At 47.8% G+C, this 14388-nt stretch overlaps 3 protein-coding genes across 3 annotated transcripts; 1 reads left to right on the forward strand and 2 right to left on the reverse strand.

Moving 5' to 3' along the window:
* Positions 1 to 5941: 5941 nt before the first annotated feature.
* On the reverse strand, positions 5942 to 6887 carry LOC116457646 (histone H2A type 3). Its single transcript, XM_032136960.2, has one exon. The coding sequence runs from the start codon at positions 6780 to 6782 to the stop codon at positions 6390 to 6392; it is 393 nt and encodes a 130-aa protein (XP_031992851.1). The 5' UTR covers positions 6783 to 6887; the 3' UTR covers positions 5942 to 6389.
* A 124-nt stretch (positions 6888 to 7011) lies between these two features.
* LOC116457647 (histone H2B type 3-B) lies at positions 7012 to 7561 on the forward strand. The gene has a single exon (XM_032136961.2). The coding sequence runs from the start codon at positions 7093 to 7095 to the stop codon at positions 7471 to 7473; it is 381 nt and encodes a 126-aa protein (XP_031992852.1). The 5' UTR covers positions 7012 to 7092; the 3' UTR covers positions 7474 to 7561.
* A 5827-nt stretch (positions 7562 to 13388) lies between these two features.
* LOC116457222 (H2B.U histone 2-like) lies at positions 13389 to 13980 on the reverse strand. The gene has a single exon (XM_032136228.3). The coding sequence runs from the start codon at positions 13860 to 13862 to the stop codon at positions 13482 to 13484; it is 381 nt and encodes a 126-aa protein (XP_031992119.1). The 5' UTR covers positions 13863 to 13980; the 3' UTR covers positions 13389 to 13481.
* Between the last annotated feature and the right edge of the window lie 408 nt (positions 13981 to 14388).

The following is a 14388-nucleotide window of genomic DNA, read 5'->3' on the forward strand; positions in this document are numbered from 1 at the left end:
TTAACATCTAACACGTACTGCATCTTGTATATATAGTGATCATAAGTATTCAGTACCTCTCATAAATTTAGCAATCCTGAATATTTAGTGCTTCTTGTATAGTCAGTGATCATGAATATTTAGTGCCTCTTGTACACCTAGTCACCATGAATATTTATGTGCACTTTGTATACCTAGTGATCATGAACACTTAGTACCTCTCATACATTTATCAATCCTGGATTTTCAATGTCTCTAATATATTTAGTGATCCTGAATATTTAGTGCTTCTTGTATATTTCGTGATCGTTAATATTTAGTTCCTCCTGTGTGTTTAGTGATCCTGAATATTTAGTGTCTCTGGTATATATATATATATATATACATTTTTTTTTTTTTGAGATGGAGTCTCACTCTGTCACCCGGGCTATAGTGCAGTGGCATGATCTCCGCTCACTGCAAGCTCTGCCCCCCAGGTTCATGCCATTCTCCTGGAGTAGCTGGGACTACAGGCGCCCACCAGCACGCCTGGCTAATTTTTTTGTATTTTTAGTAGAGATGGGGTTTCACCCTGTTCCCCAGGATGGCACGATCGCGATCTTCTGACCTCGTGACCCGCCCGCCTTGGCCTCCCAAAGTACTGGGATTACAGGTGTGAGCCACCGCGCCCGGCCTATTTCATGATCATTAATGTTTATTTCCTCCAATGTATTTAGTGATCCTGAATATTTAGCGTCTCTGGTATATTTTATGACTATGAATACTTGGTGACTTTCTGTTGTATATTTAGTGATCCTGCATATTAGTGGTGCTTATATACTTAGCAATCATCAATGTTTAGTGCCCTGAGGCCTTCTATTTACTCACTGTCTCCTGCATATTCAGTATTTTGGTCCTGCGACCGCCTCTGCCTTTGAGGCCCACAAGCTCTACTTATGACTTACTTCTGGATCTTGTACTCCAGCCTCCAGAGCTGCAAGCCCTAAACCCTGTTGTCTGTAACTTTCCCAGGCTGTGGTATTTTGTTACAGCAGCCTGCATGGACAACTTTCGTTTGTCTATTTTACTTAACTGAGTGACCAAAGAAGGATGGAGCCATTCCTGGGCTGGGGATGACTCAGGGAAGTCTCAGTGTTTGGATGGGGCTGGGGCGTGGAGAACCCTCTGTGGGATTCTCTGCAGGGTGAAGTCAGGCCCCTTGAACAGGTGCAAGTATCAAGAGGGTGAGTATTAGCCTGGAGCTCTGGGAAACGTCCACAGTCCATGGTTTGTGGTCACTCAAGTCGTGGTTTGGATGAGCTCATGGGAAAAAGGCAGTGTCAGGGTGGAGCCTGCAGGACCTGTGGTGAGTGGTGAGAGGTACCCCTGCCCTGGCACACACGGCCTTGGAGCTGTCCCTCAGCACACCACACCAGGTTGGCCTGCTGACTTGCTGTGACTCTCAGCGTGCAGCCTGAGGTAGTGAGCAGTTTCCAGGCGAGGCCTTGGCCCCACCACCAACCCACTGCTGAGTCACTGATGACCCCTTCTTAATGCTCTGGCTGACCCCTCCTAACCCTCCCTGACCCACCAGCTGACCCCTCCTGACCCTTTGGGTGACCCCTCATGCCTCCTCCCTGACCAAACCCTGACCCCTCCTGACCTTCCACTGACCCTTTCCTGACTCACCAGCTAACTCATCCCTGACCTTCTGGCTGACCCCTCCTGACCCATCAGCTGACTCACCCCTGATCCCTTCTGACCCTCCACTGACCCTTCCCTGACTCACCCACCAGCTGAACCCCTCCCTGACCTCTCCTGACCCTCCACTGGCCCTCAGTGGGTGGCGAATGCCCAGGAGCCAGGTCTAGCCTGTTCACCAGACACCTGCTGTCCGGGAAGCCTGGCTCCCACCCCGGCCTCACAGGCCCACCAGCCACAATGCTTTGGACTGGTTTGCTATCTTGGCAGGAGAGATCTGGAAGGGCCTGGCCAGCAGGTGACCAGCAGGGCCCACTCAGGGCCATGGGTGGGCTGAGAGCACAGCCCACTGGGCAACAAAGGTGGCCTGGGGCCCAAAGGCAGCTCCACGAGGGGTGGCTGCTGGGTCCAGGGTCTGGAAACCAGGTGGTGCCATGGACTTGGCATCCCCAGCCGCCTGCACAGAAGCAGCTGCCACCAGGCAGCGGTGGCACAGATGTGGCCAGCATCCCACTGCCCCTGACGCTTGGTGAGCGGCATGCAGGAAACTAGACTCTTCTAGGCAGGCCCAAGACCTACTCTGGCGATCAGAGTCGGGGCCCCTGTGGGACGGGATAACAAACAGACAGGGACAACGAGGATGTGTTCAGCATGACCCACACTGGACAGGGATCAGAGCAGGTACCCAAAACTGCTTCCCTGAAGGACTGGCATCACAAACGCTTCAATGTAGCATCTCAGGAGAGGAAGAAATTGCAGGGAAGAGGGTGGTTGTTTTTTTCGTTTCATTTTGTTTTTCAGTTGGAAGACTTGAACATTTTGGTGTTGAGCATGTGGGAACTGACCAGCTGGGGCTGGGGAGAGACCCACGGTCAGGAGAGAGGAGAGGGATGCGGGACACAGCTGAGCCAAGCCGAGAGTTCTGCAAAACTGCAAGCTCTCTCTGTGGGTTACTCTTGAGGCTGGCTTCAGCTGCATCCTCCCCCTGGGATATATCTCCTTTTCTCTTCTTCCTCCATAAAGTGCCTGCCCATAGGGATGTGTGAAGTGTGATGAGCAAACTTCCAGTGAAGGTGGGTGCATGTTGGGAATGCAGCGGGCAGGGAAAGGTCACGATGCATCCACAGGACAGACAGCCAGTCCTGCGGAGATGAGTTGCCCACAGCCACCAAGAGGGCCCTCTTCTCTCCACAAGGTCCCCAAGTGATGGCTGCTGCTGCACCAAGGGCAGTCCCTGCTCCCCGTCTTTATACCTGGGGTAGGCCAGTGGCATCCTGAAAAGCACTAGGATGGGCCTCTCTCCTCTTGGGCATCTGGTCTACCCTCCTCACAGCCCTTCTGGGACCCCAGGCTTTCTTGCCTTTCCTTCTTGTTCTCCTGGTTACTGTGACGATTTGGTACACACTTGTGTATTAGGTGCAGATTTTTAAAAAAATTGAGCGGTGAAATTCACATGACACACAATGTACCATTTTAAAGTACACAATTCAGGTGCATTTAGTACATTCACAATATTGTGCAGTTACCACCTTTGTCTAGTTCCAGAACATCCTCATCACCCCTAAAGGAAGCCCTGTCCCCACTAGGCAGGCACTCCCCTCCTCCAGCCCCTGGCAGCCAACAGTCTGCCTTCAGTCCCTGTGGATTTGCCTGTTCTGGACATTTCATATCAGTGGACTCAGACAGTCTGTGGCCTTTGTTATCTGGCTTACTTCACTGAGCATGCCGTCAAGGTTCATCCCTGTAGTATGTCAGTGCTTCATTCCTTTTGAATGACTGAATAATATTTCATTGTAATTGGATAGATCCCAATCTGCCTACCCATTCCTCAGCTGATGGACATTTGGGTTTTTTCTACCTTCTGTATTTCATGAATAATGCTGCCGTGAGCTTTTGTGTACATGTTTGTGAATAAATGTTTATTTTCATTTCTCTTGGGTATGTATACCTAGGACTGGAATTGCAGGGCCATACGGTGATATCTTCTTTATGCGAGAGTCTAATGAAGCTGGGTGCTTCATTACAGGCTCATGCCTGTAATCTCAGCACTTTGGGAGGCCAAGGTGGGCAGATCACTTGAGGTCAGAAGTTCGAGACCAGCCTGGCCAACGTGGGGAAACCCTGTCTCTATTAAAAATACAAAAATTAGCTGGGTGGCCGGGCGCGGTGGCTCACACCTGTAATCCCAGCACTTTGGGAGGCCGAGGTGGGTGGATCACCTGAGGTCAGGAGTTCGAGACCAGTCTGACCAACAAGGTGGGGAAACCCTGTCTCTACTAAAAATACAAAAATTAGCCGGGCATAGTGGCAGGCGCCTGTAGTCCCAGCTACTCGGGAGGCTGAGACAGGAGAACTGCTTGAACCCTGGAGGCGGAGGTTGCAGTGAGCTGAGATCGCACCACTGCACCGAGATCACGCCACTGCGCTCCAGCCTGGGCTACAATGTGAGACTCCATCTCAAAAAAAAAAAAAAAAAAATAGCTAGGCATGGTGGCAGGCACCTGTAATCCCAGCTACTTGGGAGGCTGAGGCAGAAGAATCACTTGAACCCGGTAGGCAGAAGTTCCAGTGAGCCGAGATCACGCCACTGCACTCCAGCCTGGGACACAGGGCATGGCTTTGTCTTAAAATAAATAAATAAATAAATAAAGAGTCTAATGAGCTTTCTCTTACCAAAGCAGGCAGCACTGGGTAACTTACTACATTTCTGAATCAGATAACCCGATAGAGAACCAGATCTTAGACCAGAGCTGTCCAATGGAACTTTCTGTGATGCTGGAAACATTCTGTATCTGTGCTAACATGGTATCCACTGGCCACATGTGGTTAGCATGACTGAGGAACTACATCTTTGTATTAAATTTTAATTATCTGAAAATTAAATAGCCTGTGTGGCTCGTTACTGTGTGTGAAACACCATAGCCTCAGAGATAACAAACGCAGTGCTACCCCAAAGTAGCCCTCCCACCACGCTGCCTCCCCCTTCACCCCATTTGAGCACCTTTTACAAAATCTGGAAATCCATGGTGATACTTGAAACACCTAAGCCCCCAGACCCTGCAAAAACCTTAAATACCACTAAAGGGTATTTGAAGAGATAGAGTGACCTACATAGATATAAATACATAAAGATAAATTTCAACTGAAAATGAAGGCTTTCACAAGAAAAATAATGAAAAGATCTCTGGAAGGCTACACCCTCTCCTGGCCAGTCCTTGCAGCTTTGTTTTACTGAAATGGTGCCCACTCATAATAAACACTGTGAATATTGTGCTGTTTAGATGCACACTGTTGGAGCAGCTGCTTACCAATTTTTGGTTCCAATAGTTTCATAGCACTGGGATATTTTCTAAAGACATGCAAATTTGTGGTTAGCTGGTGTCCAGGAAGCCCTGACTTGAGTAGACCCAATTTTAGTAGGGTAAATATAAATTATATAATATTCCTGAATCATTTTACTGGCCTGTATTTATTATTACAATAAATACCTAATAATTGCTAATTACCGTGATCTGATAATAAGTGTATTCAAAATATCACTATGTACCCCATATAATATACAATTGTTAGGTGTCAATTAACTAAATACTATCACATTGGGGATTAAAGAAAAAATAAAAACAAAGAAGGAATCATCCATATTTTGAGAAATAGATTAATGAAAACTGTACAGATAACAACAGAAGAATAACACTTTCTGAGATCTGATTTTGTGGCAAACATTTTTTAAGGGATTATCATGGATTAAATCAATGAACCTCTCTCCTCCAGGATTTAGGGGCTATTAACACAGCCATTTCAGTTAATTTGGCTGGAGGTCTCTGACGCTCTTAAACCCTCCTTTTTATAAGGAAAAATGTACTTACAAACCGTTATTTTCCTAAAGTCCACATCTATCATCATTCATCTGGTTCTAACAATACTCATTTTAAATTTGCTTAACTCGCAAATTTAGTTTTCCTTTTCAAAATCAGTGTACAAATTATTTTGTTCTCCGATTTTAGCAATCAATTGATCTTTGATTAATGTTTGACCAACCCGAATTAAACAAACTAGATCCTTTAAATAATTATCCTATTCCAGATTAAGTCTTCTTAAAAGGTTTATACCTTTCAGCATCTACTAATCTGGTTCCTTTTAAGTACTGAACCTTTCCTCATGACCTTTAGAATTCCCAGCCAAATACATTAAATCGTAACAATGGTGGAGCTCACATTGTTAAAACTTAGCAATTTAAATAGAAATCCATAGACTTACTCTTCAGAATTAAAGTGCAAACTACTTAGAGATCATAAATACTTTTAATATCAGATAAATCGTTAAGAAATTGCATTCTGTACTTGATGACCACACGGGAACCTTGCCGGAGTCAAGAGAACTTGTCACTAGTAATTATGAAGACACTTTTACGGTGAGCGTTATTAAAACCCTACTAGAGGTTTTGGGTGGGACTCAAGAGCAAGGGGTGGCCACCTGTGGACGAGGGTTCCCTGCTGTTAACAGAACACGTTGCCCACCTCACGAGTATATGCGGCCCAATCAGTCCCCAGGGTCTCGGTTCCCGTTGCGCCCTTCCCCATGGCCACTGCGCTCATTCATGAACCTAGGGTGATCAGGCCTCCGGCCTATAAAGAACTGCAGGATCAGTGCGGCTCTTTTCTCGAGATGGTAGGTGGCTCTGAAAAGAGCCTTTATGTCCATCAAAGGGGCCCCGGGGGCGGCGGGTGGCCTCACTTGCCCTTGGCCTTGTGGTGGCTCTCTGTCTTCTTGGGCAGCAGCACGGCCTGGATGTTGGGCAGGACGCCGCCCTGCGCGATGGTCACGCGGCCCAGCAGCTTGTTGAGCTCCTCGTCGTTGCGGATGGCCAGCTGCAGGTGGCGCGGGATGATGCGCGTCTTCTTGTTGTCGCGCGCCGCGTTGCCGGCAAGCTCCAGGATCTCGGCAGTCAGGTACTCCAGCACCGCGGCCAGATAGACCGGGGCGCCGGCGCCCACGCGCTCCGAATAGTTGCCCTTGCGGAGCAACCGGTGCACGCGGCCCACGGGGAACTGCAGCCCCGCGCGCGACGAGCGCGACTTGGCCTTGGCGCGCGCCTTGCCGCCCTGCTTACCACGACCCGACATTTCCTATTCAGGGAAAAAAGACAACGACAACCGAAAAGCGAGACTGAAAACAACAGGGAGATGAAGGCCAGCGAGCCCTTATGTATGGTACAGAGGTAGGCTAGACCGCGGCGTTCGATTGGATGGCTATGGTAGCCAATCAGAAAAAGAACCTGGCACTCCTAATTTGCGTATTCCTTTCCCAGCGACGACGTAGAACAACGTTTGATCCAATCAGAAGTGAGCAAATCCTGAGCCTTCATCTGAATACAAAACGTACAAATAGAGTTACTCCGAGCGCCGCTCGTTTGTTTGGAGAGACTCAGCCATCATGCCAGACCCGTCCAAATCGGCTCCTGCGCCCAAGAAGGGTTCTAAGAAGGCTGTCACCAAGGCACAGAAGAAAGACGGCAAGAAGCGCAAGCGCGGCCGCAAGGAGAGCTATTCTATCTACGTGTACAAGGTGCTGAAGCAGGTGCACCCCGACACCGGCATCTCGTCCAAGGCCATGGGCATCATGAACTCCTTCGTCAATGACATCTTCGAGCGCATCGCCAGCGAGGCCTCCCGCCTGGCGCACTACAACAAGCGCTCCACCATCACGTCCCGCGAAGTGCAGACGGCCGTGCGCCTGCTGCTGCCCGGCGAGCTGGCCAAGCACGCCGTGTCCGAGGGCACCAAGGCTGTCACCAAGTACACCAGCTCCAAGTGAGGCGTTCCCCGGCGTCCTGAACCCAAAGGCTCTTTTCAGAGCCACCCACACGATCGAGAAAGGGTTTCGAACACGGTGAAGGGTTATGTAACCTAATATGTCTCCATTCACCCTAGCGGTTGCCGGGTGCGGCCGAATCTGAGCCGTGTGTGCGTGTGTGTGTGTGTGTGTGCGCGCGCGCGCGCCCGCGGGCAGAGAACGAGAAAAACTGCTCATTACGGAAATCGGGGTAGAAACAGTGCTCAGGTGATGTAGCTCAGTAATGTTGGGAGGCGATCAAGGACCCCCCTCTCCACTCCCTCCCTCCGCACAGAGCTATTAACTCACGACGAGATTTTTTTTTTTTTTTTTTTTGAGTCTCGCTCTGCCTCTAGGCTGGAGTGCAGTGGCGCGTTCTCGGCTCACTGCAACCTCCGCCTCCTGGGTTCAGGCTATTCTCGTGCCTCAGCCTTACGAGTAGCTGGGATTACAGGCACGCGCCACCACGCCCGGCTAATTTTTTTTATTTTTAGTAGAGACGGGGTTTCACCATGTTGGCCAGGATAGTCTCAATCTCCTGACCTGGTGATCCATCCGCCTCTGCCTCCCAAAGTGCTGGGATTACAGGCGTGAACCACCGCACCCGGCCCCAAATGTCTTTTATAAGCAAGCGGTGCATTCCTGGATGCTGAGCGCTTGCGCCCGGTTCAGGACCGGGTCCAGCTGAACTTGGCGTGCGCCGTGCAGGTGAGGGGTGCGGGTCATCTCCCCCAAAAGACCCTGTGCCAACCTCCCCAACCCTACCCGCCCCCCATGGGCGAGGCCAGACGTGGCGCAAGACCACGGGCTCTGGAGGCCATGGGTGTTGTCACTTTCCCCTGGCGGTGGTGCCTGGCTCTGCATTTGCTTAAGACTTTTCCATCCCTGCCTGGACCAGAGAGACATGTTTAGATTTAAGCAATGAACATTCCGGGAGGATATTTTCCTGGCAGGATACTGCGATGGCAGGATGTTTGATACCGAATCGAAGCACGGCGTCAAAGCAGCGCCCTGAGCGGGGGAGCCGGATGTAATAAGCGACCCCAGCTGCCGGTAACTTTAACCCTTATGGGAATGGGGGTGGGGGAAGGGGTTAATTTAGGAGGAAAAGAATTCCCTTTTTCTGAGCAAATGTAGCTGCCTCCCTCTTCAGCCACATTATTTTCTGCGAGGCGTTAGCAACACAGAATTCCTTTCCTACCCCCTCCAAATTCACGGCATTTATTTGGGGAGTGCCATTTTGGCGCAGGAAAGCTCTTTGGCACGAAGAGTTTTCGCTCTGGAAAGGGCATCGTTTACGTTTTCATGACTTGGCTTTTCTTTAGAAAAAGAAGATTTCCAGTAATTGCGTCCTCAAACCGTTGTGAAAATTCGAAGTATTGAGCGTTTGTGTCACCCTTTCCAGCAGGGAATAAAAATTCAATAAAGTTAAATGAGAAATAATTTTTTTTTTTTGAGACGGAGTCTTGCTCTGTCGCCCAGGCTGGAGTGCAATGGCGCGATCTCTGCTCACTGCAACCTCGGCCTCCCGGGTTCAAGCGATTCTCCTGCCTCAGCCTCCCAAGTAGCTGGGACTACAGGCGTGTGCCACCCACGCCCAGCTAATTTTTTTAATTTTTAGTAGAGACGGTGTTTCACCATGTTGGCCAGGATGGTCTCAATCTCTTGACCTCGTGATCCACCCTCCTCAGCCTCCCAAAGTGCTGGGATTACAGGCGTGGGCCACTTCTGGCCGAGAAATAATTTTTTAATAAAATTCAATGAAAAATATTTTTCCCCCCAAGTCATTTCTCCAAAGGGAACCCGTCGCGTGCCTGGGATGGGGAAGGAAAGGTCACCGTAAACATCCTCGACCAAAACGGCTTTGTCCCCTACTCCCCACCTTTTTTTCCTGCGTGGTTCCTCTAAAAGAATCTTTGAGAACCTCGCATGTTTTAAAGCTATCTAAAATATTTTTATTTTCAATTAAAATAGTTGCAAAGATACTAATACCAACATTGGACTTTTTAAAAATCAAAATTCTCACATCAGTCTTAAGGTGCCTTTTGGAATATCAATATGAGAGTATAATCAATTAATAAAATGCATGACCAAATTTTTCTTTGACAATGCGATGTTTCAGATGATTTTTTTCCTCCTGAATGCCTATTTCCATTCTCCATTTGCCTTACAATTTCACCCTACCATAATACAGCTATTGTATGTTTAATAATCTTTTGCCTATTATCGTTCTCTGCAAAAAAGTCTACATTGAAATGTAAGCATACCTCTGGGTAGTCTCTCACTGTTAAGAAAAATCATCTCGACGGTACACAATTGTTCAAAACATAACTAATTTGATATTATCAAACAGATAAACTTTTAGTGAAACTGACTCTTTTAATGAGCTGGATGGTGCACCCACTCTCTTCTCCCCTCTCCCTTCTGCCTCAATAACTGCACACATGCACTGTTGATATTGTTACAGTGTTAGCAGAGCATGGGATCATTTCCATATGGTTACAATGCTAGCAGTGCACGGGGTCATTTCCATTCCGTTTTGTTTTGCTATATGCTTCAAAAAAATTTACAAAAAATACACAGGAATGACAATTTTGTCATAGGCATTTTATTCAATTCTTTGCATCCCTAGTTATAATCCAAATATTAAACAGTGATCCATCATCAAAAGTAAGTGGGACTTGTCTACATCCTTAGTACTTTCAAGAAATAACAGGATTTGTATGAAAAGCTGTTGAATCCAATCCTCTCCACTGTGAAACAGGTGCCCAATGACTGGAACATCCAAGCCCTCAGCCTCCTACCAGCATGGATTGGAAGTCAATACCTTAAACATTTGCAGTTGTGAAACTACTCTCACAGACCCATATAGTACTCCACCTTAATGAACTTAAAACATAGGTTTAATAAAGTAAAACCAGTCTCCAGCGGAGAGAGTGAATGATTGTGTTAGCACAAGGCAACAACACTGGTTAGTGCCGGAGATCAAATCAAGGCACAAGATGAACATTTCATGACATTTTCCAAGTGTAATTCTCTAAGAAGGCATTTTGTGATGGATAATGCCAAATGTCAGTCAATTCATGTCTCAGTCCTTCTGATTCCCCTGGCACAAACTTGAAGTAGCAACAGGCTGTCATGGCCGGGCGCGGTGGCTCAAGCCTGTAATCCTAGCACTTTGGGAGGCCGAGGTGGGTGGATCATGAGGTCAGGAGTTTGAGACCATCCTGGCCAGGATAGTGAAACCCTGTCTCTACTAAAAATACAAAAAAAATTAGCAGGGCGTGGTGGCGGGTGCCTGTAGTCCCAGCTACTCGGGAGGCTGAGGCAGGAGAATGGCGTGAACCCGGGAGGCGGAGCTTGCAGTGAGCTGAGATGGTGCCACTGCACTCCAGCCTGGGGGACAGAGCCAGACTCTGTCTCAAAAAAAAAAAAAAAAAAAGAAAAAAGAAACAGGCTGTCTCTTCCTGCTGCATTAGCACCCCCCAGGCCCAGAATGGATGGGATTTGTCCGTCTCTCCTAGGACAGGGATATGTTAAGGGAGAGGCAAAGAAGGTAAAACAGTATCCTTGCTACTGAGATTTTATAATGGAGAAAATTCAGAGCAATCGTGTCCAGAACCCATTTCTCTAATTACAGTGTTACAACAGAGAAAGACAGATGTTAATGATAAATGAAGGGAGTGCACAACAAATATGTGAGAATCCACGGATACTAAGGGAATTAGGACTCACTCAACAAAATGGAAGCATTTTCTGGGTTGGAGAGACATGCCAAGATTCTCAAACTAAGACAAATTTTTAAACTAAGGTTCATCTCACCTATCTGAGATGGGTGAGCAACAATCACTTAAAAACATGTCAGATTGTATGCCTACACAATCCCTCCAGACTGGCGTACAATCTGACATGTATTTAAGAGATTGCCCCTCACCCATCTCAGATGGAAATTTCAAGTCAGATTTGCTCATTATTATGCAGTAAATAAAATAATTTGGACGGAATCATCTCCAATTAAAGCGACTTTGATTAAAAAAACAAAAAATAACAAATGTTGGTGAGAACGCAAGGAAAGGGGCTTGTACACTGCTGGTAAGAATGTAAATCAGTACAGCCACTATAGAGAGAAGTATGGGCATTCTTTAAAAAACTAAAAACAGACTTACCATATGATCCAGCAACCCCACTGCTGGGTATATACCCAAAAGAAAGGAAATCAGTATATCAAAGAGATGTCTGTGGTCTCACGTTCATTGCAGAACTATTTATAATAGCCAAGATAGAAAGTCAACCTTAGTGCCCATCAGTAGATAAATGGATAAAGAAAATGTGGTATATTTACACATTCAAACACTATTTGGCCATAAAAAAAATGAAATCCCGTCATTAGCAGTAACATGGATGGAACTGGAGGACACTATGTTAAGTAAAACAAATCGGGCACAGAAAGACAAATACTGCATGATCTCACTCATACATGGGAGCTAAGAACATGCGTCTCATGGAGGTAGAAAGTTGATTGCTGGTTACCAGAAGCTGGGAAGAGCGGTGGGGAAAGGAGGAGATGAAGTTGATTAATGGGTACAAAAATACACTTAGAAGAAATGGTAACATCTAGTGTTAGTTAGAAAAGTAGGGTGACTGTAGTTAACAACAATTAGTTGTATTGCTGGAGGAGAGGAATTGGAATGATCTGTACCTAAAGAGGGGGTGAATATGATGATGGATGTCCCAATTGCCCTGATTTGATTGTTATGCCTATGCGTATATCAAAATATCATATGTACCCCCCAAATATGTGCAACTATTATGTACTACTAATAAAAAAGCTTATTGCTCTGAAAAAGTGCTCTAAAAAATAAAGCATATTTACAAAAAGAATTTGGAGGAAAGAAAACTCCCTTTAAGAAGAAACTAACCCAAGAAAATGGATATACTTTATGAGACCATAGAGGTTAAATGTTGATAAATGCGTGGCTGTCATTGTGTTGGGGGTGTGCAGTGGGAACTGAGCCTGGGTAGAGTGCATCCTCTACCAGTGGGAACTGAGCCTGGAAACCGAATCCTAATTCCAGGCAACGTTTCTGCTTAGAGGGTGGGTGGCTCTCAAGTATTCGTGGTTGGGGTGACACCGGTATGGGGTATTTTTAGGGGGAGGACAGCCTGGGCCCCAGTCAGGCCTGCATGCCTTAGTTTTTACTTAATGTGTCATCCAGAGATCATACTTATTTTTCCTATGATTTGCTGAAAATTTTTTAAAAAGCACTATATTTGCATTATTCAAAATAATCTTTCACTGTGTATTATGCATACGCACACATACACACACATTTTTGGGGTAAAATGCGAGAATTCCTTAATTGGGGAAATTTTAGCTGAGTGATAAGGAGATCTGTGAACCTGCTGTTTTGATGTTTCAAGCAGGAAGGCGTGGCATAAAGAGCTGCTTAGGCGCAACGCTGCTGAAATGGTTTTGGCTAGAAGCTCAAAATGTCTAGTTGTGGCTAAGGAGGAAGGAAAGGGGCGGGAGAAGGACCGACCCAAGCGCCTGCGCCCAGACGGCGCGATAACCCCTTCACCCCCAACCCCGGACCTCAGTGAGCACGTCCTCCAGTCTCAGCCGCCAGGAGGCACTGGGGGCCGGGACGTGGCACAAGATTTTCCTGGAGGTGATTCACGCTCCTCACGCGCAGGGGGTACGCCACACACAGATCTTTGGATGGGATCCATGGCGCAATCGCCTGTACTGCGCCCTCTCTGACTTTGCCTGTAGCCAAAACTACACGAACGCAGCCTTTCTAAGGGAAATATGCCATTACAAACAAGAAGCCTAATTTTATCTCTAAGACTTGCGCCCCCACGGCTCACTCTACCTTCCCCCATTACTCCAATTGAATCACAGGTCACAACCAGACCAGGTGGCACGCTCCTTTTTGAGCTTGGAGGTGGCTCTGAAAAGAGCCTTTGGGTTCGGGGCGCCGGGACGCGCCTCACTTGGAGCTGGTGTACTTGGTGACAGCCTTGGTGCCCTCGGACACGGCGTGCTTGGCCAGCTCGCCGGGCAGCAGCAGGCGCACGGCCGTCTGCACTTCGCGGGACGTGATGGTGGAGCGCTTGTTGTAGTGCGCCAGGCGGGAGGCCTCGCTGGCGATGCGCTCGAAGATGTCATTGACGAAGGAGTTCATGATGCCCATGGCCTTGGACGAGATGCCGGTGTCGGGGTGCACCTGCTTCAGCACCTTGTACACGTAGATAGAATAGCTCTCCTTGCGGCCGCGCTTGCGCTTCTTGCCGTCCTTCTTCTGCGCCTTGGTAATGGCCTTCTTGGAGCCCTTTTTAGAAGCCGGAGCCGCCCGCGATGGCTCCGGCATGGCGAGGTGACCAGAGGGCCTAGACGAACGCGGATGCGGGGCGGGCAGGGCTATTTGCCATCTTTATATTCAAATTAAGGCTCCAAATCTGTAGTGTCTGATTGGACGGCCTGACGCCGCGGCCGCCACTGGGAGGAATTTCTGTAAATAGGAGAGTCCGGTTCTTCTTTCCTATTGGACGGTGGTCCAACCAATCCCAAGGCATATCCGCCGCGCGCAGGAGCTGAGGTTGCGCATCTTTGTTCAAAGCCTTTGTTTTAAACCTGGAGATTTTTGTGTCCGCAGCGGATCCGGACGTAGCTAAAGAGAAACTGAAAAACGGCTGCAACCCCAAATTGAGGTATTCTCTGGCTGTGAGGCACATACATGGGGGCATTTTTTTTCTGAGGCCCACAGCTAGGGAGGGGTAGTTAGTGCTTATTTAGAAGGGTAGGTGGCGGTGGGAATGGCAGTTTGCAACGACCTTAACCCTTCATTTCTTGCCCTTCCCTCCATTCCTCCAAAGAACAAAGAGATGCATTCTCAG

The sequence above is a fragment of the Hylobates moloch genome, unplaced genomic scaffold (genome assembly GCF_009828535.3).
Source record: "Hylobates moloch isolate HMO894 unplaced genomic scaffold, HMol_V3 SCAFFOLD_18, whole genome shotgun sequence".
Classification (NCBI taxonomy): Eukaryota; Metazoa; Chordata; class Mammalia; order Primates; family Hylobatidae; genus Hylobates; species Hylobates moloch.

Coding starts and splice junctions, on each gene's coding strand:
- LOC116457647 (XM_032136961.2), top strand. CDS start 7,093: ATGCCAGACCCGTCCAAATCGGCTCCTGCGCCCAAGAAGGGTTCTAAG.
- LOC116457222 (XM_032136228.3), bottom strand. CDS start 13,862: ATGCCGGAGCCATCGCGGGCGGCTCCGGCTTCTAAAAAGGGCTCCAAG.
- LOC116457646 (XM_032136960.2), bottom strand. CDS start 6,782: ATGTCGGGTCGTGGTAAGCAGGGCGGCAAGGCGCGCGCCAAGGCCAAG.